This window comes from Leucopleurus acutus (genome assembly GCF_964270905.1).
Source record: "Leucopleurus acutus genome assembly, chromosome: 10".
NCBI classification, from domain to species: domain Eukaryota; kingdom Metazoa; phylum Chordata; class Mammalia; order Artiodactyla; family Delphinidae; genus Leucopleurus; species Leucopleurus acutus.
In genome coordinates, this window is record NC_139153.1 from 72,786,339 (window position 1) to 72,812,542 (window position 26,204).

Consider the following 26,204-nt stretch of genomic DNA (forward strand, 5'->3'; position numbering starts at 1 on the left):
TGGGCATCACTCATATTTAAGGGCTACAAATCATCAGAATCCCAATGAAGGGAAGGAAGCTGACATAAGAGAAACAGGTTAGAGAAAGGTTATGGCCAAGGGAAGAGAGAACTTCAAGGATGAGTAAACTGTACCTAAAACAAAGAAACAAACAAAAAAGGGTAAACTGTACCAAGAGTAAAAGAGCTGAGGAGGGGGAGGGGAGGGAGCCGGTAGATTTGGCGATTAGGCCACTAATACCATCAAAGAGCAGTTTCAGCAGAGAAGAGTTAAAATTACAAAGACTGAAAGAGTGAAAAATGTAGGTGTATGTGGACACAGCTATTCTTTTAAGATGTCTGACACACAGGGAAGGAGCTGGAAAATCATTCAGTGACATGTAGGGTGGAGGACCTCAGGATCTGGTGTCTTAAAAGAACAAAGCCCAGTGGAAAGGGAGGCCACAGGAGGTTGGAGGGGATGGGCACGAGCGGAAGAGGAATCTCTGGGCAAGAAGAGATATGCCTCTAGTAAGGAAGAAGACCAGCAAAGATGGAAATGTTTTCAAATATTGAGGGACGTCAGTCAGGGGGAGCTAGTTGGATGGCCTACAACTGGTCGGGTGGTCAGCAGAGTTACAGGTGTAAAATTATGAGCTTTAGTAGAAAAAGGTTGGGAATTCCCTGGCGGTCCAGTGGTTACGACTCTGCGCTTCCAATTCAAGGGTCCCAGGTTCGATCCCTGGTCGGGAACTAAGATCCTGCAAGCCAGGTGGGGCAACCAAAAAAAAACCAAGCATGGTTTATTCTTAAGTGCACTTGTGTTAAACTATCAGCCTCTAGGGGCACAGCTTTAGGATACCGGTCAGTTTCTAATGTAAAGATATGGTTGAAAATTTCATTATATGTTGTTTCTTTTTATCATAAGGATTAACTCTCCCAAGTAAACGATTTTCCCTCTTGTTTGTGGATGCTGCGAACTGTGAAATTGATTAGGATCCCTTTTCAAGTTAGCTAATAGTTGAGGGGAAAAAAATCAGGATTCACGTCCAGCTAAGGAATAGGGCTTCGCAGCTTACATTTTTTTTATTGGCTTCATTTCTGCTTCCAATCCGTCATTCTACCCTTGTTCCTCCTTGTCATTTGTTTTTATTATCTTGTTACATTTCACATATCCTAGAAGCCACTTTAAATCCTTTTTCAGAACAAAAGAGAACATATAATATTAAATACATAAATACTTGAGATATTTAAGCACCTTAATACTTGTGGTAATTATTAAATAAAAAGCACATCCATAGTTACAAGGCCACTAGGCCCAGAAAAGCTTTTTGAAAATCTTACAACTTTCCATTTAAGAATAATGAGTGGTAGTATATAGAGCAGAAAGCCAAATTTGTAACAGTAGCGAATAACAGCAAAATGGGTGGAAAAATCAGGACTCAGCCAGATGTTTGCCTCAATTCTTTTTGTATGAGGATAGATACGTAGCGCCATTATGCCTGAGAATTTAAGAAAAGCAATTTTCCCTCTTTACGTTTGGAAGCTTTCTTTCCAACTCAATTAACACTATTCAAAAATCAATATCTAGTAGAGGTTAAGAACGTGGGCTCTGGAGCCAGACTACACGATTTCAAATCCCAGTCCGCCACTTGGGCTGTGTGCCCTTTGGGCAACTTATCTGTGTCCTCACTTGAAAAATGGAGTTAACAGAAACTGCCCTCATAATATTTTGAGGACTTATAATAAGTTTACATGAGTAAGGTGCTTACAATGGTGTCGATAACATTTTAAGTGCACAAAAAATTGGCAGCTGTAACTATTTTGGCTTTACAGGTGATTCAGACTCATGAGGCTCTTGGGGTCCGTGCCAAAAGTTTGGATCCAAATAAGTCGAAGACCAGCTGGATGCCAAAAACCCAAGCTAACATGTAACTGAAGACCAGAGAGGAATATTTCCATTGCCCCACTGAAAAATACGTATGGAAGTCAAACCTGCAATTCAAAAAAGCTCTTGGTTAATGGCAGTTTGAACACGTTTTGATACCTTACTTCAACATTAACTGGCTCCTACTAGCCCTACTGAATTCGTTTATTAAACAAATATTTATTGAAGGCTTACTTTATTCTGCAATAAGTTTTAAACACCACAAAGCATTAAAAAACCACACTCTCTTCCCCTTATGGCTTCAAATTATCACCGTCAAACAAAAGCTCCGGAACATCACCAAAATAGCAAAAATTCTTTAAAGTGCCAGACCTGCCACAAATTTAATGGAAATCGAAAGTAGGAGCCTATCACAATCTAAAGCCTTAAAATAATGAAAACAGACAGCGTGACAAGAAGTAAATTTTGGGGTCCCATTAGCTGGAGTCAGTCCCACAAGGGGATGTATTTGGTAGGAGTGAAGAAAAGAGTGACAACTGCTTAGTCTCACTGGATCCTTCGCTCTTCTTCAGGAAGAATACTCCAGTTTGGGGAGGCTACATCACGGGCCAGCCAGTTGAAATCGTCAACGTCGCTCCAGTTATTTTTGCTCCTGTCTAAACCAGAGCCCTCGAAGTCCTTGTCGATCCCCGGGTAGCTCCAGGTGTACGGGGCGAACTGTATCCCGGTGCAGTCCTCCACGATGGCCCTGCTGGTCACCTGCAGGAAGATGCGGGTGTCTTTCGTGGTGTGTACGCGGAGCTGCTGGCAGGCCACGGCCAGCACGCAGTCACTGCAGTTCTCCAGGAACACGGAGGTGGACACCGGGCCGCAGAGCAGCGTGCAGCCTCGAGCCTTGGTCAGCCGCAGGGTGTTGGGATTGCCATACAGTTTGATCGTGCAGTTAATCAGTTGGGTCAAAAGGACGTCCCGCTGGTGCAGCTCCTCGGCTCTCTTCTCCAAGACTTGGGACTGCAGATTGGAGAAGCCGCAGATCCAGCTGGAGTCGAAGCCTTCCTCCTCCTTCAAGGGCGGCGGGGAGGCCAGGATGCCTTCCGCTGCCGAGGCGCCGGGAGCCGAATCTACTTTGGTGGCTGAAGCAGCATCCTTCCTGCGGGTCTTGAAAGCGAAACGCTTCTTAGGCTGCAGCTCCTGGCGACGTTTGGCCAGGGCCTCCTGCAGCCGCGCCAACACCTCTTGCCCCTGCCGCAAGTCGTAGGCGGCCAGGAACAAAACCGAGTCGTTGACTAGTTTCTGCAGCCCCTGCAGCCGAGCGGCCGCCTCCTCCAGCTGCTCGACGGACTCCCCGCCTTCCAGAAGCTCTTCCACGGCCAATCGCTCCCGAGAGAAGGCGGCGGCGAAAAAGTCGCTCTTCTCCTCCTCCACCTCCTCGTTCTGCCGCTTTTGCTTCCGCCTTTCCACCTCCAGTTGCCGCTCATGTTCTCGACTCTGAAGCCGCTCAGGCACCAGGCTCCGGCCCCTCTGGGATCCCAAGTCCCTGCTCGCCACAGCAGTAGCAGAGCCACTGGCGTTCTCCATCTTGCCTTCAAGCTTCCTTTCTCCTGCCTTCCTTCCTCCCGGCGCGCCCTCCGCGAGGCCTCCCACCAACGCGCCCTGTGATTGGCCGGACATGTGACGTCAGACCCCGGCCTTATTTTCTTCACCCATTGGTTCCTCTGCGTTGGAGGGGGCGGGGACATGGGGCGGGGCCGACTGACAGAGTGGGTGGGGAGACAAAGGTCCTTGTGGATGGGTAGGGTGGAAGGCAGGCGGGGGAAGCTTTTTTTCCTCTTAAAGGGGCAGGACTTATATCCGGGATTGTGGGGTGAGTTGCAGCAGCGGCAGCTGCACATGTGGGTTTGTTTATAAGAACAAGGTTAGAAACTCGCAGGCCTCCCCCTCCCCCCAGCTCCTTCCTACTACCCCCTTACAGGCTGCAGATCCGCTACTGGTGGGGGGAATGTGTGCCTGTGGTGGGTGGGTGGGACAGGTAGTGGTGAGAAAGATGGAGGGGGGGGAATGTTACACCGCCCGGCCCGCGCCGGAGGAAGCGGCAGCTGGAACAGCTACGGAGCCTTTTGCATGCCTCTGTTTTTCTCCTTCTCCCTTCCACCACCCCTTCCTCCCACCCATTCCTGCCGCCCCTAAACCCTCATCCTACCACCCCACCCCACCCCCGTCGCTGCAGTTCCGCGTGGCCTGGGGCTCCAGGATTCCCGCAGTCACTTACGGGGCCGGGAGAAGGCGAGGGGCACCGGAATGGGAGAGACTGGGTTCCTCACTGCAACCAGGTTCAGGGGGCCCTGGGGAAGTCTAAAAACGGCTTATTTTTTTTGCCAATTACTGCAGTCGGAGGGGTGGGGGCGGGGGAGGTGAGATTCCACACCTCCTTCCTCTTCCTCCCACGCCCTCCCCCCACCCCCGACCTTGGCCGTCACTCCCTCCGCAGCTGGGCGCTGCTGGTCTCGCCGGGGTGAGACCCCGGACCCGGACTCGGCTGCTGTCTGAGGGGCAGTCGGTTGTTAGGAAAGTGATGGGGGAAATGTTACATTATTTCTAGAAGTGGTGGGAGGGATTTGTCACCGGAAGTGAATGAACCTAGCCTAAAGTCAGGACCAGCCAGAGGTGTGAGTGGGCACCCCGAACGGCGCAGTCGCTGGCAAAACCCAGGACAGCTGGCCAGGCCAGAACCAGGGCGCGGCCGGCAGCAGGCGCGGGGCGACCTCGCATGCTCGGTGCAACCCGGCAGAGCGCCGGGGCCTCTGACCCGGCCCACCCTTCCAATCTTCGGTTTCACCTTTATCTCCACCCCCTGTTCCCAGACTCCGTCGGGGTATTTAACTGCCCGAGAAACACATTTGAAATTTCAATGATATACCTGCATTTTGATGCAGAGAAGGATGGGAGGAAACAAGAGAATTAAGACTCATTTCCAGTTTTTCACGCCCCACACTCTTCCTTTCCTTCCCATTGAAAGCCAAAACCACAACTAAACATAAATTCCTGTCTTTCTCCGCTGAAAGTCTGCACAAGTCACACTGGCAAATTCCACGGGGGGGTGGGGTGAGGGTTATTGTGTGTTTGTGTGGGTAGACGTGCACCTGATGGAAACGGGGTTGCTAAAAAAATCCTGTGCTTGCGCTTGTAGTATATATTCTAAGTTTTTGTTCTCTTTGTTTCATGGGCGACATAGATGGAGGCTTTTGGTTTTTTATGAGGTATGGTTCCAAGGCTGGTGAATGAAATATAACTGGTTATCTTGTCTTTGGGTAGTCCGGGGGAATGCAGTAGATGCTTTATTTTATAAAGTGTTGATTTACCCAAGGAAGGTTTAGAGAAGATTTATTTTTGCTAGGGAAAAAAATCTGACCTGCCTCCCTTAAATTTTTCAGCAGTTCAATCTGTCCTACTCAAGTTAAGGAAGTCTGTAGCCAAACAAAGTTTATTGGACTTGAGAGTTGCAGCTGGAGTTAGGCAACATTTTTGAATTAGCTATAGTGAACCTATGGGTAGGGGGTAGTGTTGTCTGTATCAGAAGTGGAATGGAAGATCGTTAAACCCTCTCAAGAACTTCATTTCTGCCCAACAAGAGGTTTTGGCATAGAGTCCAGTAGACTTTGGAAGTTTCCGAATATTTTAAGTTGGCCAGTTCAAACTTTTATGGGAAGGGAGCAGTAAAGGACAAGAATGGACAGGCTACCCTGCAGGCCCAGTGTGTGGGAGGCACCTTCATAGACTGATGTGAGACCCCATTGGGAATGGACAGGGCTCAGGCGTATGGTCATCATGAAGCATTGGTTTGACAGTTCTTGACAGACCCCAGCACAACTGCAGGCCAAGGTAGGTGGTCAAGACATGGGTTTAAAGTTGCATTTCAAAAGCAGTAGGAAGGCATTGCCAGACTGTATTTGCCTGTTCTGATGGAAGGAAAGAGGGTGATGCATTACAGTAGAAATGTGGCAAAAGGCAAGCAGCCGGTGAGTGCTGAATCCCACTTTCAAAGATACTTTACAGAGCTTGTGAATCAAAGCACTGCTCTATTGTAGACATCTTGGAAAGTGAAAGAATTCTAAGGTGTTCCAGACTTTAAAAATTATTTAACAAAAATTTAGATACTTTAATGGTTCAGTTTGTTTGTTAGATTTCTTTTTTAACTTTTTGAAAATTTAAAAGTGGAGAGCAGAGTGTTATGTGTACCAACTTCAACAATTCCCCACTGGCAGGCTTGTTCCTTCTACAACCCTAGACCTTCCCCACCCCACCTCACTCTGATTATTTTACAGCAAATCCCAAACCTTATATTATTTCATATTTTACAAACCATAAATATTTCAATATGTATCTCAAAAAGATCAAGACTATCTTTTAAAAACATAGCTGCAATACCATTACCACACTCCAAAAAAGTGCTGATTATTTCCTCATTATCATCAGAGTTTCAGGCTATATTCACATTTCTCTGATTATCCTATAATTTCCTTTTTTATTTATTTATTTTGTGGTACGCGGGCCTCTCACTGTTGTGGCCTCTCCCGTTGCGGAGCACAGGCTCCGGACGCGCAGGCTCAGCGGCCATGGCTCACGGGCCTAGCCGCTCCGCGGCATGTGGGATCTTCCCGGACCGGGGCACGAACCCGCGTCCCCTGCATCGGCAGGCGGACTCTCAACTACTGCGCCACCAGGGAAGCCCTATAATTTCCTTTTTTAAAAGTTACTATATTTGATTAAGGAGCCAAACAAGTTCTATACAACGTGCCTAGTTAATGTGTCTCTTTAATCACTTTTAAATCCTTCCCCCATCTCCCAAGTGTTTTGCTGGAAAAAAAAAACAACGGTCATTTGTTTAATAGAGTTCCCACAGTCTGGATTTTGCTGGTTGCATCTCCGTACTATGTTTCTAATTTTAAATACTTGTCATATTTATTTGGTCTTTTAAAGTCTTTAAGTGAATATTTGTATAGTGATATGCCACAGGAAATCAATAACCAAGTAGTGAAAGCATGTAACACAATAAAATAGTCTTTGGGTGTGGTTAGACAGCAAAGAATGAGGCCTTTTGTGTTCTCTGGAGTTTACAGGAACCCTGTGCAGGTGGGACATGCCAGCCACACCTGGGCAAATGAAAAGATCCAGGTCCTGTTTTTTAGTAGCTCGATGCCAGAAGGAGGTGTCCCCTATTCATCTTTCGGCAAATATTGAACATGTAGTGGTTTAAAAGGATTCATTAAGAGTTCTGCGTGTCAAGTATGAACTATTAAGCAAATTTTCCTACCTGAGTTGCTGACTTTTCTGACACAAAGACAGTGAAACGTGTCAGCCGTGAAGGCATGTGCTGTTCTGCAAAAGGCCCCAGATTGGTCTGGGAAGCAGGACAGGAGCTGCCCCTTATTTCCACCTCTGCCCCTGGCTTTCTCCTCCCGCTCAACACCCTTCACTTTCTGGGACGTTTTTCATCATTTTACACGTAATGCCTGGCACAGGGGCTGGTGCCGATTATTTATCTAACATCAGTTTATTAAGCACTGTGCCCGGCGCTGAGCCCAGGAGGCTCTTGGGCTGCCAAGGGGCATCAAGATAGGCAGAGTCCCCTTCCTCCTTGAGGAGGCCTAATCTGGGCAGATAATTACAAAAACATGTAAAATTGTAACAGCAACAATTGACAACTGTTAGGAAGGACAGAGGAACAGTGAGTGCCCCTAGTGGGAGGTTTGACCTTGTTGGGAGGTCAGTGAAGCCTTCAGGAGGGAGGGGGAGGGGTTGAGCCCAGGCTGGAAGAAAGAGCAGGAATGAACAAGGAGTCATGAACACTGGAAAGTGTCTTCTAGATGTGTGGGCTCAGGGGTCACTGGTGACTTTGCGGAGAGCCGTGTCCCAGGAGTGCTGTGGGCAGGAGGCACACCGAAGGGGTGAGACGAAGGGGTGGGAGCAGGGTATGGAGTTGATGCTGAACCCAGATAACTCTTTGGAGAAGTTTGACTGTGAGGGAGGAAGAGGGAATAAATGGGGGGTATGAGGAGGCCAGTGAGATGTTTTTGTTTTTTACAGAGAAAGAAGACATAAGGTCCATAATATAAGGGTCCTGGAGGGAATGGGGCCCAAAACACAGGTGTGAGGATTAGCCGTAGATGGAGGGAAGGACAGCTTTCTCCATGGCAGTGTTGTTTTAACTTTTTATTGTGAAAGTTTTCAAACATACACAAACTTTTTGACCTCAACTCATAGTAACAGATGCATCATAATTGAAACAGAAGCTTTAAGAAACAGTAAATACTCTTAGGATGTACAATAGATGCTGTTTTCTATTCTTTTTATTGTATTTTTAAATGTTGGTCAAGACCCCCTAAGTTCAACGGCAGTTTTAAAATGGTGTATCAGCAGCAGAGGGTGCAGCTGTAGGTAAATTTGCATGTTTGGTAGTTGGCAGATGAGTCTGATGGTGTCTGTGTGCTCTGTAAAGTAGACAGTGGGTGGGGGCGAAAGGGGTGGGGGTGTCTGCAAAGGTGGGGGGAAGGTTTGGAAACCCTGTGGGAAGAGGGAGAGCGTGTTGCCCGGAGAAAATGGGGCTCGTGGTGTGTATGTTCAGCAAATACTTGGAGAGTGAAGAACCTTCCAGGCGGCAGTCTAGACTGACTCAGGGGAAGGAGCTGGGTTTGGGTCAGGCCAGAGGAGAGAAGCTGGTTTGGAGAGCCTGACCCTCAGGCCAGAGGAGAGAAGCTGGTGTGGAGAGCCTGGCCCTCAGAAGGCAGGAATCCCCATAGAGCAGCTTCTGTCGAAGAGTCTGGAGGCTTGACTTCTGTTGCCCCTCATGCATTCCCTACAAAATCTTCAGAAATTTACATCACTCTTCCAAGACCTGCACTGCCTGTCAGCAGATGACCTTACCTACTCTTCTCTGAGAAAAAAAGGCCATAGATGTGAACCTCACCTTGCCTCCATCTCACTAATGACTTCTCCGTGAAGATCTACCCCTTTGCCTCTTGTCCTTCTTCTTCGAAGCCAAGCCCTCCACCTGAACTGTGTCCCTTCCATTTCCTAGGACCTCGAGCCACTTCCATCCTCTCATTCTTTGTGATCTTTAATGCCTCTTCTTTGGCATCACTTCTGAGCAAGCAAGTTCCCTCAGCTTAAAACAATTTTCCTTTTGTCCTTTCATCTACCCAAGCGAATGCTCTTTTCTCCTTCTCTTGTCAATAGACTTTTTTTTTTAATATTGACATATGTCGTGAATTTTTAAATTTATTTATTTATGGCTGTGTTGGGTCTTTGTTTCTGTGCGAGGACTTTCACCCGTTGTGGCGAGCGGGGGCCACTCTTCATCGTGGTGCATGGGCCTCTCACTGTCGCGGCCTCTCTTGTTGCGGAGCACAGGCTGCAGACGCGCAGGTTCAGTAATTGTGGCTCACGGGCCCAGTTGCTCCGCGGCATGTGGGATCGTCCCATACCAGGGCTCGAACCCGTGTCCCCTGCATTGGCAGGCAGATTCTCAACCACTGCGCCACCAGGGAAGCCCCTTGTCAATAGACTTTTTTTTTTGCGGTACGCGGGCCTCTCACTGTTGTGGCCTCTCCCGTTGCGGCTCCGGACGCGCAGGCTCAGCAGCCATGGCCCACGGGCCCAGCCGCTCCGCGGCATGTGGGATCTTCATGGACCGGGGCACGAACCCGTGTCCCCTGCATCGGCAGGCGGACTCTCAACCACTGCACCACCAGGGAAGCCCTGAATTGTCCTTTGCACATAGTTTCAAATTTCTCTCATGTCAAAAGGCACATAAATCTCTTAAAGCTTTTCTGTATCTGTTCTTTCTCTGATGTCTCTTCCTTCCAGTGGGGTGTGATGGTGGCAATAAGTAGACAGATCTGAGTTTAAATTCTGATTACTAGCTGTGTGACATTGGGCATGATATTTAACCTCTCTGAGCTCAGTCACATCCAACTAAAAAGTGGAGATAAAGAAAAAAATGTATTTCTCATGGGATAGTTGTGATGTTAAAGTAACGTGTGGGAAAGTACCAAGTTTTGGGCCAGACCTGTAGCAGATCCTCAACAAGTATTCCTTTCTGCCTTCCAATCACCAGGACCTTTGTCCCTTTGCACTTCCCAGAGCTCAGGGTCAAGGATGGAGCCAGAATTTGCTGTATATAGTATGACTTTCTCAGAAAGTACCCTGTAATGATTCTCCTAGGAACAGGTCTCTGGCCTTTCTGCAATTCTGGGGGGTATTTGGCCAGAATTTACATGTAAGCAGTACTGCAAAAGAAAACCAAAGAATCCTACAGAGTCAGAGCTGGGCAAGCCCTGAGGGATTCTTAAATTCCAGGACAAAAACTGGCTTATATAGTAAAAGGGAAAAATCAGGCTATGTAATGACTTTTTTTTTTTTTTTTTACTGACAAGTCATTCAGTTTAAAGAATTGTGTTGTGAGATCATATTATTTCTTTTTCTTTTTTTCTCCCCCCCCCTTTTTTTTTCAGTTTCTTTTATGAAATCCTTTTTATCTGTGATAGCTTCAGTTTTGAGAACCATTGATCTAATCTTACCTCCCTTTACAGGTAAGGGAGTGTAAGACACTCGCATGCTATGGAACATTAATGGACTGTGAAGTATTTTCACACACTCTAAGCTGTTACTTGACTGTAGGCTCCGTGAGGGCTGTGGTGTGTCTATTTTTTATACCCCATAATCCCTGCACACAGGCGGAGCATGCCTGGCATGGAAGGCTCACAGTAATTATCTTTTGGAGGAATAAGTGAAATACTCAACCCAGGCACTCTAGAATCCTAGTTTGTGATGATATTTATTCTTATTGATGGAGCCAGTAAACTCCTTGTGGGATCCTCTGTCCTCCGTTGCCCAGCAGGGTAGGTGTTCAGTGAATGAGCCCCCAGGTCACACAGAGTTCAGGCATGTCCAGGAAAAGATAATCCAAGAACCTGAAAGATAGCAGGAGCCACGTGGCCCTTCTCTCACATTATCTCATTTAATCTTCATGGTAACCTTGCCAGGAGAGTAATAATTTGAAGCAACACAATTTTAAGATTCTTTAAAAGATACAGCCAAATTTTAATTCCCAAACAGATGTGCATTTTTAATACACATGGTTGGGGGAATACCTTTTCAACCTCAGTTTTTTTCTTCAGTGTAAGGGGAATAGTGACCCACAAAGTTTTGAGATAGGTTTCTGTAGAAATGGCTCATTTATTGAAATCAAGTGCTTTTAAAATGTCCTGGCAGTTGCAAGTTAGAGAAGAAGCAAAAAAAGTATTCCTCTTCAACTTTTCTGCCTAGAAGTTGAAAGCTTCTCTTCTTTAGATAGGATTTCATTATTTTCTACAAAACACCACTTATCTGTGAAATACTATATGTTTTCAAACCACAGGTTCCAACCCAATAAGGACATGAAATCCATTTAGTGGGTGGAAGTCTGCATTTTTAAAAAAAATGATGAAATAGAATAGAAAATGTCAGAGTGCATTGTACTGCATAAGCAGGTTTATAGTGTACATATACATTTTACATATACATATACATGACTTGCAGGATAAAAATGTATTTGTTTTTATAGGTTATGGTCAAAAAAGTTTGGAAAAAATGGTTTGGTGATTGCTGCCTTGCACATTATGGTGTTCAAACATGCTCATTGACATGGATAACGCGATGTCTTTGTGTCATTATGATGTGATAAGGATAAGGAAATGTGGATGCACAGTGGGAACCCATTTGTGCTGCAGATACTTTCTCCTCCTTCATTTGTCGGGATAATGAACCTTTGCTTGCAAAAAGTGAAAGATGCCAATTTGTTATTTATTTATTTATTTGTAAAAGATGCCAATTTGGTTGTGGGAACAATGGCACATAAAGTTCAGGGATGTGGCTGTGTACGGGAGCTACAGCATAAGGCACGTGTGGCTCTGACAAGTGTGAGTGCCAGTCTCTGAGAGGGATCCAGTGGTCCGTGACCTGTCGTAAGTTGAAATTTGCTGGGGCACAAATCTGAGCACATCCTAGAAAGCCTGTGGCTGGGGAGAGACAGTGATTTAGCTCATGAGTGAGCCACGTCCCCTGCCCTCCATCTGCATTTCAACAGAGCATGAGAGTTTTTCTACTCTTTGTCTTAAGAGCACAATTCTCTTAAAGTAATAAAAAGTTTGTTTCTGTGTGAATGACCACGAAGTGAAAGGTGAAGTTTGAGTGAAACTTGGGATCTGAAGATAAGCTGAGAAAGATAGCCTCTTGACAGAAGTGTGATTCCCCAGAGAGCCAAAGCTGCTGCGGGTATTCCGGTGTTCTACAAGTTGGTGATTCCTGGCGCTTTGTGTAGGTAGCTCTAGAGGCTGTCAGGGGTCTGTGCAATATGCTTTGCTGCGTTTTTAGAACCTGTGGGGTAAGCATTGATTTGAGGCAATATTCATTTAATATATAGCCTCTGGAAGATAGAAATTTAGAATGTAGAAATCTTCACTTTTGTTTAGAAAGAGGAGAAAACATGTGTATGGGTTTTGGGGGGGTTGTTTTTTTGCTTATTAATTCCGATACTTCTTGATCCATCGCTTTGGGAATGACTATGTGACTTTCTCTGCTATTTTCTTTAGGATTCTGGGTTGTCTGTCTCATGTCTTCCCAGAGCTAGTCCTTCCCACAACTCTGGGAGGGAGAGGAAGAATTGGGGACAGGAGAAGGATTATCAGTGGACAAATCAGGACCAGATTCTGCTTCTTCCTTCACATGTCGATGCTGACTCTTTTGAAAGAGGGGCAATGAAGTCACTTGTGGGTTGACCCACGTGCCCTTCTTCTAGAACATGTAAATTATATAACTGTGGAGGTCACCCCCATTCCCATTCTCCAGTAGTTGTTGACCTAAAGCTTCCATTCTGTAATGTGCCTGTGAGTCATAATTGCAACTGTAGAAAGAGGGGGAAAGAGAAGTAAAGGGGAGCAGCATGTTAGTTTATCAGGATATGAGAAATAGCGCCTCGCTTTTTATTCAAAAAAAAAAAGTGAGGCTGAGATTCATTCATTCATTCCTGCACCGTGGGTGTCACGAGGAGTCTGACTCTGCTCTCTCACCTCTGCACATGCAGAGGCTAGGTGGGCACCTCACCTGAACATCATCAGGCCCAGGGGAAACTTGTTCTTGCCACCTAACTGACTGTCATCGATTCAGTGGCCATTTGTTGAGTGCCTGCTACCTCCATCACCTGGATACAGAAAACACTCAATGAATGTTAAAGTGTTGATGCAAGATGCTTTATTTGGCCCTGGGATGAGAAAAAGATAAACATGAAAAAAGCTTAGTCCTCGTCTCCTTGAGGCTCACCATACAGGGATAGACAAGAAGACAACTAATTATAAGTCAGGTCGACTGCAGTGTGTGTTATAAAGGAGAGAGGAAATTCTGTGGAAGTACAAAGGGAAGAGGGAGGAGGGGCACAGAGAGGAGTGAGGGAAAGTGAGCAGGCAGGGGAGGTACCCAGAGGAAAGGGATGCTAGCGATGGGAAGAACAGGAGCAGAGCAGCGTGGGTACCAGTTGCATTTGAGGAACTTGGAATAATGCCACGTGGCAAGAAGGAGTCAGGAGGAGTGTCGAGGGGTGTGGTGGAAGATAGGGCTGTTGCCTGCAGTCATTCCCAAGGCACCGGGGACCATCAGAGGTTTTGAGCAGAGAGCAAGGCATTGGATTCTTTGTGTTTTAGGAAGAGAAGTTGAAGAGGATGGACTGGAGCAGGGCTAGTGCCATGGGAGGCTACTGTAGTGGGTCATTGGATAAATGACAGGGCTTGACCAAGGGCAGTGGAAATGAAATGGAGGTTACTCCAGAATGATTTGTACTTGAAAACCAATCTGTGAATTTATAATGGGCATGAACCTACCCAACCACTCGAATGATTAATTCAGCTGGCCAGAACACAGCTTTCTAAATTGAAGTACATTAATAATCACAGGATTATTTGGTGAAAATGGAGTTAAGGCAAAAGGAGTTGGATGGTCTGAAAGGACCTTTTACTCCATCTATAGCCATTTTTGCATAGCGGTAATAACACAGCTTAGTCTCTGGCCAGTTGTTGCTCTTCTCTGGAGAGATCCTTGGCCTGCCACAGCAGGAGGAGCCACTCCCCTTGCCAGCACTGGGGAGAAGCTGGCCCGAGGCGTATTCGAGGATCTTTTGGTTTCAAGAAAGGGAACTCAGTCATCAATGAGCAAGTAAAATGGGAAATAATTATAAGGAAGGGGAATCTTGCAACCCTAATACCAGAAAGGCAGCCAGACCTCCTGGGACTTAGAATATCTCAGACAGTTTCCCCTCCCCACTTCCCTCTCTCCACGCACTGAGAATCTGCTTTCTTCTTCCAGACACATTGGCCTTTCTGTTCCCATCCGTTTGCATGGGCCCCATTATAACTTCTCCAAAATGGTGGCCTTGACCCCTAGTCTTTCCAGACTTACAGTCTGCTTCTCACAGCTGACCCAGTTTCTGTGTCTCAAGTACTAATACTAGAAGAGAGGATCTCATTTGTCCAAGTTGGGTCAGAGACCTTTTCCTAATCTAGTCAGGCTGAAAACGTGACATGATAGATTCTTAGAGGAAAAAAAAAAAAGGTAGTCAACCCTGGATAAGTCTAGTATACTGGTATTATTGTTCAGCTTTTCTAGACTTCATGAATAATTCACTGTATTTGTTATCTTTTGCTGTATAACAAAGTACTCCAAAACCTAGCAGCTTAAATAATAAGCATTTATTATGTTATATACCCAGTTCTGTGAGTCCAGAACCCAGGAACCGCTTAGCTGGGTGTTTCTGCCTCAGAGTCGCTCGTGAGGTTGTAGTCAAGCTGTCCCTTGGGACTGTAATCATTTGAAGGGTGGGCTGGGGGATGATTTGCTTCCATGACAGGGAGAAAGCCTCCTTTCCTCGTTGGCTCTTGGCTATTGGAGACCTCAGTTCCTCGCCATATGGGTGTCTCCATAGGCTGGGTATCCTTAGGACATGGCAGCTGGCTTCCCCCAGGGCGAGTGTTCCAGAAAGAGCACCTAAAATGGAAGTTGCAGCCTTTTATAACCTCCCCTCAGAAGTGACAGTCACTTCTGCCCTATTCTGTTGATCACACAGACCAACCCCGGTACGCTGTGGGAGGGGGATACACAAAGGTGGAGATGCCAGGAGATGAGGTTCTTTGGGAATCTTCTTGAACATTAGTTACCATACTCAATCAACATTTATTTAGTGCCTTCTTGTGTGCCAGGTGCTAGGAATTGAGAGCTATGTGACCCAGAGTTTCTGTCCTTGAGGAGCTCACTGTCTGGTGGGGGATACCTTTTATTTATTTATTTATTTATTTATTTTTTTGGCGGTATGCGGGCCTCTCACTGTTGTGGCCTCTCCCGTTGCAGAGCACAGGCTCCGGACGCGCAGGCTCAGCGGCCATGGTTCACGGGCCCAGCCGCTCCGCGGCATGTGGGATCTTCCTGGACTGGGGCACGAACCCGTGTCTCCTGCATCGGCAGGCGGACTCTCAACTACTGTGCCACCAGGGAAGCCCGGGGGATACCTTTTAAAAACACCACCATGTGTCTCCTGAGCTATCACACTTATCCTCATGAGATTCACATCTGTTCATAGCAGTCTCTTATTTAATCATCCTCAAATGGATCCCTTTCTTGCCCAGATGTTTTGTTTTTTTAAGTTTAAATCACCACCACAGTAAGAAATAACATTTTATATCACAAACCAGTATATACATAGACACATTTATATTGGGAACAAATTTCACAAAAGAGTTTATACCCTCAGTGCCTGCAATATATTCAAATATTTTCTATTCTAGGCAATTTCATTTTTGTGAAAGCTGGTCACAATCTCATGGATTTCACAACCTATTGCATTGTGACCTGCAAAGTGGAAAGTGGCAGCCTAAAGGGTCATACAGACTCTCTGCCATGAGCAGCAAAGCCCCTCACCATCTACCTGTCTGCAGCTCCCCCCCTCATTCATATTTAATAATGACTCCCCCACATAAAGTTCCTCTACCTGGAGCTCTTTCCTCTCTTTCCGCACATGGTTTGGAGAACTCTTATTCATCCTTTAAAACCCAGCTTTAAAGTGACCCTTCTTCCCCTCTCTCCTTGGAAAGACTTGCCTGCTCCATCCTCTGGCCCCCAGAACATTTCACTGACACTTGGTCCCTCCTCCACTTCCAGCCTGTCTTGGGCCAGCTCCTCCAAGCCCACAATATATTTTCACTGAATCTCAGTACGTTTAGGAGGACATTGAGCAAATTAGCATCACACAAATGACGATGCTGCAAATGAGCGGTGTGCAGAGTTGGGGGGTGTTGCAGGCAGGTTTCCTGTCGATGGAGCCACGTGCTGCAGAAAAAGAATCCCTCCCCCTGCGAGTCCGCTGTCTCCCCCGCGCATCCCTCACAGGTACAGTTCGCACCGGAACTTGCCGCTTAGGTTCATTGCTGTGGTTCATTTTAGCTGGTCTGGTTTCTTTTTGTTTTTTTTGGTTTTTTTCCCCTACTTTTTGCATGTGCTTGGGTCGATGGGGACAGCCTAGTGAGACATGGAGCTTTAGGCAGCACAGGTAGAAAGGCCTCTATATCTGCACCCGCCCTGAGGGAGGGGGGTTTCCTTTCTGAAGTGGTACGGAAGGAGGGTTTTGAGGTTTTTGAATATTTGCTTCTAAGTGTCTTAAGTAAGAGATTTGTTTGCCCACATTTGTACTATCTTAGCAAGCTAGCAACCCGACAGAATATTTTCTGGTTGGTTTTGCCTATACGTGGTTTTTATTTTTGAGGGGAAGAAAAATTTACACCTTGGTTAAATTGTACTGAAGTACAAATGGCTGTTTTTTTAAAATTGCTGTTAACTTAAAGGGTTGAAGCTAATATGATTTCCAGGCTCGTGGGAATCACTGATAGACTATGCTGTGAACCATAACCAGAAATGGAAAAAAAAAAAATTAGACATGAGCAAAAGCAATTAAATTATTCCTTCGTCAATATTCTCATTTCCGCATTTGTCAACGGCTGGGTAACTGCCCAAGGATATGCTGACTTCCTTGTGGTGTGTGCGTGTTGGGGGGAGGGAAGTGGAGGGGGAGACAGACTGTAAACAGATCATTACTGTAGAGTGTGATAAACAGTATAATAGAGTACATATCACATGCATAGGGAAGGGGGTCATTTGTTCACTTTCAGCAGTATTTTTCAAATGAATGTTGCCTCCCTTAGTGGATCATGAAATCCATGATGTATAAGGCGGCCAACAGCATTTTTTAAAATGGGATGATAGGATGAAATAGATCCAGTTACATCCTCCATAGTAAGTTTAGATATTGTTTTCTGAAACCTTCATTTCAGTTATATATCTATTGCATTGGAATGTGAAATCTATTTCTTGAAGTTGAATCTCAGACAATGTTTTGAAGCCACTGATGTAGGGGTGGAGGAAGTCTTCCTAGAGGAGGTAGCATTTGAACTGGACCTTGCAGAACGGTGGGCTTGCCCCAGAAGAAGAAGGACATTCCAGGCAGAGGGAAAAGGATATGCCCAAATGGAGAAGAGTTTTTTCTTGTTCAGGGATAGGTGTTCTCTGTGATTGGACTGCAGGGTACCAGGAGAGGAGCGGCTAGAGATGCTCCTGGGAAGACAGGTGGAGCTAATGAACCACTTGTAAGTACAAATATCAGGGCCTCAGCTCTCCCCAGAAACTCCATTTTTCTGGTGATGGGTTTGGCCTTGAGAATCTGTATTTCTAATAAGCTTCCCCAGGCAGTGAGGTGCTAATGGAGGTGTGACATGAACAACTCTGGGTTTTCAAAAGGTGATTTGGGGTAGTAATTTAGATAGAAGATTAATTGGAGGGACGTAAAATCGGGAGGAAGCAAGAGGTAAGGGCCTGAATTTAGGTGAGGCAGTTAGTGGCGAAAAGGGGCTGGATTTGAGGGAGATTTTGGAGGTGGGTTGCATGGGTTAAGGTAGATGAGAGAATAAGAAGAAATCATGCATGATCCTAAAATATGTTGAGAGTACATGTCCTTTGCTCTGATTGCCCATCTCTGAACAACCTCCTTGCTGTCTTAGACCTGACTCAAGTTAATCTAACTCACAAGGGACTGATCAGTATACCCAAACTGCTGGTTGATTAGTATGATTTACAGTGAGGGAGGTGTCTAAACCTTTTTGGGTACAAAAGTACTTGTACCTTTGTTCAGTATCAGAGTACCTGGAAAATGGCCCTAGTAATTAGAAGATTTAGGAAAGAGAGAATTGTATGGTCTGAGGGGTATTTCATGGGAGCTCTACAATTGCCTTATTAACTTTACTATGCTCACATAATGTGATCGAAGTACTTGTGAAGGTGATACAGTGTCTCTACTCCTTCACTGTTTTTCTTCAGCGTTGAGGATATATCTTGGTGCCTGCTTTGTACCTACTTATTTATTTGTATTCGACTTGTTTTTACAAGTCATCTTTTAGAGGTGGTTCTTTCTTCAGATGTCTTACCTCTTACTTTCATTTTCAGAAAGGACACTGACATTTATTTATTGAGCAAGCCCCTTTGCATGGGTATCCTATCTTGAAGGCTGACTTTCTCACCAAATTCTGAGCTTATGAGACCTCTCTTCCACTGCCTCTACAACCCACCATCCTCCTGGGCGTGGTGGAGTGGAAGGGACGCTCTGTTGAGGCGATGTTGGGAGTTCTGGCATCACAGGGGCCTGGGAGCTGATGAGTGGCACCTCCAAGGCATGTGTGTGGCATCCTCCTAACCTGATGGCTATCCTCCCCCTCACATACTCTGTGGGGAAACAGGCTGGATGTGTAAGACAGCAAGGCCAGTGGGAGTGCCGATGCCTCTATTTTTTTAAACAGTTCTGCTATATTCCTTATCCTTGTACTAGAAGCTTGTAGGAGTTCAGATTTTTTTTTTTAAAGTCTGTCAAGGAAAATAACCAGCTTGAAATGTGTCAGGACTAGAATAGCCTTAGTCTCTACAAAGATGATTTAAAGTGTTTATACTCATGTATCGAATAAAATAATAATGTAGGCAAGTTATTGAAAACATTTGTAATTACTCCAGTAATTTGCTTGTTTACCACTGCTTTGAAAACAGTTCCGCGTTACTTCTTTTATTTTTTTAATTTAATTTATTTTTGGCTGTGTTGGGTCTTCGTTGCTGTGCGTGGGCTTTCTCTGTTTGCGGCAAGTGGGGGCTACTCTTCGTTGCGGTGCACGGGCTTCTCATCGCGGTGGCTTCTCTTGTTGCAGAGCACGGGCTCTAGGCATGCGGGCTTCAGTAGTTGTGGCACACGGACTCAGTAGTTGTGGCTTGTGGGCTCTAGAGTGCAGGCTCAGTATGTGTGGCACACGGGCTTAGTTGCTCCACGGCATGTGGGATCTTCCCAGACCAGGGCTCGAACCTGTGTCCCCTGCACTGGCAGACAGATTCTTAACCACTGAGCCACCAGGGAAGTCCCCACTTACTTCTAATAATACTATTAACAACCACAACAGTAATGGCAACTAATATTGAACGTTTACTGTATACCAGGCACTAAAACAAGGGTTTTGCATCCTAATATCATTGAACTCTCCCTGCTACTGACCCGAGATATACATATTGTCACCTTCACTATACATATGAGTAAACTGAGGTGAGAGAAGTTAAAGAAAAAAAATAGGCCAAGTTTACATGGCTAAAAAGTGGCAATGATAAAGGTCTACTTGATGAGAGAGGAAGAGAGAGAGAGGGAGAGGAAAAACTTCTAAACCGTTAGGCGATACTGCCTGTGATCAACTGGGCAATGGTTTTATGTGGTTCAGGGAGACTTACTGTATTAATATTATATATATATATATATATATATAGGTATCTTAATATATAGGTATCTAGGTAGAAATACACTGATTTCTTGTATTCTTTTTTTTAAATAAATTTATTTATTTGGCTGCGTTGGGTCCTCGTTGCTGCACAAAGGCTTTCTCTAGTTGCGGCGAGCAGGGGCTACTCTTTGTTGCGGTGCACAGGCTTCTCATTGCAGTGGCTTCTCCTGTTGTAGAGCACGGGCTCTAGGCACACGGACTTCAGTAGTTGTGGTATATGGGCTCAGTAGTTGTGGCTCGCAGGCTCTAGAGCGCAGGCTCAGTAGTTGTGGCACACGGGCTTAGTTGCTCTGCAGCATATGGGGTCTTCCAGGACCAGGGCTCGAACCCGTGTCCCCTGCATTGGCAGGCAGATTTTTTTTTTTTTAATAAATTTATTTATTTGTTTTATTTTTGGCTGTGTTGGGTCTTCGTTGCTGCGCGCGGACTTTCTCTAGTTGCAGCGAGTGGGGGCTGCTCTTCGTTGTGGTGCACGGGCTTCTCATTGTCGTGGCTTCTCTTGTTGCAGAGCACAGGCTCTAGGCGCACGGGCTTCAGTAGTTGTGGGGTGTGGGCTCAGTACTTGTGGCTTAGCTGCTCCGAGGCATGTGGGATCTTCCCGGGCCAGGGATCGAACCTGTGTCCCCTGAATTGGCAGGCGGATTCTTAACCACTGAGCCATCAGGGAAGTCCCTGATTTCTTATACTTTTATACATCTTGTGGATTGGGCCTGTTTTTCTTTTATCCCACAAGTACTGATTGAGAGCTAACTGTATACAAAGTACTCTGCTAGGCCCTTAGAAAATAAAAAGCCTTTGCGGAGCTCCCTATCCTGGACAGAACATGAGAGAGATATATTAGGTGGAATCATGTGAGATTGCCATTGGAAATTTACATGGGAAGACTTCACATGGTTCAACTCGACACATAACTAAAATGAGGCGATAGAAGATTAGCTGAATATACTGACCTCTCGTTATGTTTCAGGCACCATGCTAAACATTTTATGTGCGCTAGTTCCCGAATCCTTAAAATAACTCTCAGATGTGAGTACTATAATTATCCCGGTTTTATAGATGAGGAAGTTGAAGCTCTGTGGGGTGAAGTGACTTGCCCAGAGCCACACACCTGGTGTGTGACAAAGGTGGAATTTGAACTGTAGTCAGTCTCAGTACACAGCCAGTGCCCTTAAGTCTCAGAATATAAGTACCTCAAGAGGTACAAATAAAAGTAACTACCTTATTTATGCACGTTGAGAACTTTTAATTTTTTATGTCACAAACACTGTATAGAGCACTTACTAACTTATCAGGTGTATTTCAGATTTCTGTGATCTGGTCACATCTGGACACATCTGGTCATGCATATCACCACTTAATCTCCAGCATTTGCATTCTCCCCCTCTGAGAACAGCCAACCAACCAAGGGGAACATTTGGAGGAAGAACACAGAGAAAGAGGAACATTTCCACTTTTACTTGTTATGTGGACATTGGACCTTTTTATTTAGAGGTCCAAACACATGCTAGAATGTATCAATTATGATTACAACTTTTTTTTTTCTCCTGTGTCCAGTTGCCCTTCTTTCTAGGTCACATACACAGACGAGCATCATAGGAGTGAACATTTAATTGTACATAATTAAATTGTAGGCAATACAATTAAAGTCTTTTGCATATAGTCAAGCCATTTTAAGAACTTTCCTCTTTAGAAGTTTCCTAATCTTACATTCAGATACCAAAATCCTGTCTATATAAACCATAACTTAAAATTTTATGTACAAAGGGATATCCCGTTTTTAAAATGTTACATTTTTTTTTATTTGCAGGCAAAAAAATTTAAGAAGTTGTTTTTTATTATTAAATGATATCGATTTTCATGTTACCTGGTGAATCTGAGATTCTCCCCACTGCTGTCCCAATATTTTTTGACCCCCCCGAAATATTTTAAATTACCTTTGACAACTGGCATTCTCAAAGTAGGCCTTCCCCAATTAGAGGGTGGTCCCCTCTGCCTATACCACACCACTGAACTTGGTTTATATTGAAACATCAAGGACTGCTTGTTCCTAGGATCCTTTTTGGGCCTTGAAGAGAGGGTGAGTTGAGGAGTCAACCATGCCTGGGTTCCCCCAGCCCTTATTAGACTGATGACCTCAGGCAAATTACAGAAACCACTGGGAGACTCATCTGCAAAAATCTGGATAATTAAACATTATTCTATCGGTTTGTGTTAAGGTTCATGCAATAATGTATAAGATAAGAATAAAGTATATAGAATAATGCCTGGCAGCACTCAGTAGGCCCTCAATAAGTATTAGTGCTCTTATATTTGGGCATTCATGAAAAAGCCTGCCATGCCCTATCCTCTTCCTGAATTCACCTCTTTGTTAGGTGATCTCTTAAAAGTCAGATTTGTGTTTCTTAGGGGTCTTGGCCTACTTGGGAGAACAGCTTTCTGAAATCCATTAATATTTCATTGGAGCTGTGGAGCAACAGCTGTAAAACTTGCTTGGTGGGCCCTAATTGCAATGAATAATCTATGGACTCTTTTGAAATGTAATTCTTCAAAATGTGTATTATAATTAAAATCCAGCCAATCCAAAGGCACTTTAAAACAGGTTTTAAAATTTCCCAAGCCAATTAGAAAACTGGTTGGTCCAACTGTCAAGTGTAGAGAAATATGCAAATTTATGCAAAGACTACTGTTCCAGGAAGACCTTGGCTGAATGTGAACACAACACACATCTGAGAAAACACCTCCATGATACTATGTGATACTAAATCACTGACTGTATTTATTGAGGTAGGTCTAAATACAAAGCACACATTGTGAGTGACAGAGTGGCAGTTACTAGAACAAGATATGTTTTGTTTTTTAAAAAGATCTTCTATCTTAAATATGACAACATTGTATGCCAACCTTGACATACTTACCTTGTGCAATAAAATAGCATAGTTACAGTATCCTTCTAAAAGCAAACAAGGTGAGCTACCATTATGTTTTTTAATGCTAAGGGGATATTATTATATTAGAAACTAACGAATTCCACTTAAGTAATTTAAATCTAGGGATAATTGTATTTAGAACTCAACAAATATCTGGGGGATATGGGTTTGAGATTTCCTGTTTATCAGCAGGACCCCATTGCTATATGCATTACAAACTAATTTAAAATAATTTTAGAGGGCTTCCCTGGTGGCGCAGTGGTTGAGGGTCCGCCTGCCGATGCAGGGGACACGGGTTCGTGCCCCGGTCCGGGAAGATCCCACGTGCCACGGAGCTGCTGGGCCCGTGAGCCATGGCCGCTGAGCCTGCGTGTCCGGAGCCTGTGCTCCGCAACGGGAGAGGCCACAACAGTGAGAGGCCCGCGTACCGCAAAATTAATAAATAAATAAATAAAAATTAATAATTTTAGAGTTTTTCGGGGGCTTACATATGTATTTTTTAAAATCTGAATCACATTTTTGTTCACTTTATCTTTTACCTTGAAGTTTATTTAAAATAAAAGGCAACAAAACCCCCACTATATTTTTGTGGGCATTTACAGGAAAAGTAAATGTAATTAACCTAAACCACAAAGGCACCCACTCCCAATCCACAGTCATAATTAACATTTATTTAAATGCTCTGGATGCTGGATGGTTTATGGAAACGTCTCAGTTTGAGATTTGATATTAAAAATGGGTGGTAATTATACTTGGACTACAGAATGTTAAAAGGTTGGGTAGCTCTCTTTCTCTTTTTTAACCTATTCTATTTCACTGGATGTTTGGGAAGCTCTCTTTTTAAGACTGGGGATCACGTCATGAAAATTCTACAAATGTGGCCGTACAATTATCTGCAATAAAGAGAAAGCAGTGGGAACTGGATGTTTTGAGAGTGACTTACTTAGCTCCTCACCTTCATCTTGGCTGCTAAAGTTTTTTTGTTGTTGTTTTTGTTTTAATGTTAATATACAGGTTTACAGATAAGGTTTCACTGCATTTTGGAATGGAAAGAGGGTGTTGCAAAGGAAAGCTTAGACTTAAAAGTTGGAATGAATCAGTTATTTGCCAAATAACTAAGTTAAAAGTTATGTTTTCGTTTTTGTGTGTGTTTTTTTTTTAAAGCATATGCAAAAAGTATGTACTGGGACATGTTCCAGTTAGAGTTCTAAACAAATATTGTTTTTTGTTTTTAAACCCCCCCCATCGGCGTCCCCCCCCCCAGCTAAAACTGGTGTGTGTGTGTGTGTGTGTGTGTGTGCGCGCGCGTAGGGCGCCTGCGGAGAATAGCACGCATCTTGTAGATCTTCAAAAAAAAAAAAAAAAAGCCAATAACCCTGTTTCTTGACTAAACCACGGCATTTCTTGAAGTTAAAAAGAATCCCAAAGGAAACAGGAATTATCAGCTTTGGAGCTTGATTTTTCTAAAAAAAAAAAAAAAAATTTAATTGAAAAAATCCTAATCTTCACATTTTTTGCTAGGCGAGAACCGAAGTTTGGAGGTAGACGAGCAGGCGAGCGGTTTGCCCGGGCGCAGAGCATGAAGGCCGGGCGGGCGCGGGGAGCGGGCGCCCGCCGCCCGGCGCGGGGGTGAGCAAGAGAGAGAGCGGAGCGCGTGTGGCCGGCGCCGCTCGGCCGGGAGCTCCCGCGCCCGCGCCCCGCGCCCCGCGCCCGCCGCCGCCGCCGCCGCCGCCCCTGGTGCGATGGCGCAGAAACCCCGTTGACAAGGCACTGCTTTTTCATGACGGTGAGTTTCCCTTTGAGTGTATTATAATTTTGTGATAAAAATTTCAAGGAGAAAAAAAAAAACACACACAACCTCCTTCCTCTGCCTCTTTCCTTCGGGGAGGGGAAAAGCGAGGGGGGGAGCTGGAGATATATCTCCAGACAGAAAAGAAAGAGGAGCAAATTAAACACCGAGTTGCCAAAACCAGGATATTAGGTTTCAGCCCAGAGAGCTATTGGCTAAGGCTGTGTTTTTTTTTGGGGGGGGGTGGGTTTGTGGGTGGGTGATGGTGGTGGTGGGTGGATGTTTAATGGACACGGAGAAAAGGGGAATCGAGTGTTTATGCCTTTCCCAGCGATGCCCGGGCCCCGGGAAGACCAAGTTCAGTGTCTCGGGCGAGGGCGCGGGCGGGCAGGGGGCGGCGGGGCCGGGATGGGGGCGCCTAGGCGGGGTGGGGGCCCCGGCGCCTTTTTTTTTTTTTTTTTCCTTTTCCGCGGATGCAAATTTCTGGAGCGGGGAGAGGGAGAGCCTGGGAAGGGGGATGGCGTGGCTGTTGGTGGTGGGGAGGAGAGGGGAGGGAAGCCGTTTAATGACTCATTGATTGAGCCGGTTTAAAATTAGTTGTGTGCGCGAGTGCGAGTGTGTTTTCCGCCCCCCCCCCCACCCCCCGGAGCCGCCGGGAGCCGGGAAGGAGGGAGCGGGGCTCGGCGAGGGGAGGACGGCGCGGCGGGGCCGTGAGCAGGGGCAGGGAGGGCCAGGAGTGACGGCGAGCGAGGAAGAAAAATAAGCTTTTCCAATCTCCTCCCCTCGGTTTTCCCCCCCTCGTTTCTTCTCTCTCTCGGAAGCTCTTGGGTGTGAATCGCATTTTCTTTCTTCTCGGCAAAATGGACCCCGCGTCTCGAGAGGGGGAGGGGAGCGGGTGGGAGGGAGGCGGCGGCTGCACGGGGTTTATTTTTCATCCTGGCTTCCTCCTTCCCGCTGCTTGTGCGGGCGGCCGCGGCTGGGAGAGCTCGGGGCCGGTCAGCCTCCCCGGCCCAGTCCGGCCCGGTTCTCGGAGCGCGCCTGCCGGCAGGACTGGCCCTTCCCCGTCGCTTCGCTGCCTGGGTCCAAACCACCGCAGACGACCCGCGGCCTGGCCCGGACGAGCCCTTGTGCCGCGCGGAGGACCTTCGGCCCAGCCAGGCGCTTCCTGCGGGGCCTGTGCGGCCGGTCCGAAGACACGAGAGGCTCGGTGGCACTCTTTTGGCCGAGAGTGCGCGGGCCCGACGCGGCTCGCGCCCCGGATCGTCCCGGACGCAGGATCTTGCGGGGGTTGTGCGGGTCGGGGTGGGGGGGGTGGCAGCTGGAAGGCGCTAAGATGGCGCCGGGCCTGGCCTGTCGCCAGGGCTGGTGGCGCAGTTGCTCCGCGGGCGCCATCTTACCTGGCGGCGCGGGCGGCGCCCTTCGGGGACGCTTTGCCGACCCCAGCGCTGGGCGGTCCGGGGCGTGGGGGCTACGCTGCGGGGGCCGAAATCTGTACTTGGGCCCGGGGCCGAGTAGCCTGGTCCTTCCCAGTGCCCCCAGACCCGAAAGGCGAGGCAGCCGGCTAGGAGCGGGAAGGGGCTGGGGCCGGCGGCATCTTGTTCCTTTTACCACTTGCGTTGAGGAAGGAAGTGGGCTGAGGGTCGGGCCTTGCAGCCGAGGGTCGGGCCTTGCAGCCGAGGGGTTCCCTCCCTGAAC

The 26,204-nt window shown here is 46.3% G+C and overlaps 2 protein-coding genes across 3 annotated transcripts in view; one reads left to right on the forward strand and one right to left on the reverse strand.

Moving 5' to 3' along the window:
* Positions 1-1,118: 1,118 nt before the first annotated feature.
* Positions 1,119-3,460, reverse strand: TBCC (tubulin folding cofactor C). Its single transcript, XM_082847824.1, has one exon. It carries the CDS (start codon positions 3,442-3,444, stop codon positions 2,413-2,415), a length of 1,032 nt encoding a protein of 343 aa, XP_082703950.1. The 5' UTR covers positions 3,445-3,460; the 3' UTR covers positions 1,119-2,412.
* Positions 3,461-3,714: 254 nt separating this feature from the next.
* The window catches only part of BICRAL (BICRA like chromatin remodeling complex associated protein), a 102,429-nt gene continuing 79,939 nt past the window's right edge, over positions 3,715-26,204 (forward strand). The window contains exon 1 of one of the 2 annotated variants that reach the window (XM_082849167.1): positions 3,715-3,730. The gene's annotated coding sequence lies outside the window, so the exon portion shown is untranslated. Of the gene's footprint in view, positions 3,731-24,271; positions 24,507-26,204 lie in introns of those variants that run through there. The other variant, XM_082849168.1, reaches the window with a different exon arrangement.

Excerpts from the sequence above, each read along its gene's own strand:
- TBCC (XM_082847824.1), bottom strand. The coding sequence starts at position 3,444 with ATGGAGAACGCCAGTGGCTCTGCTACTGCTGTGGCGAGCAGGGACTTG.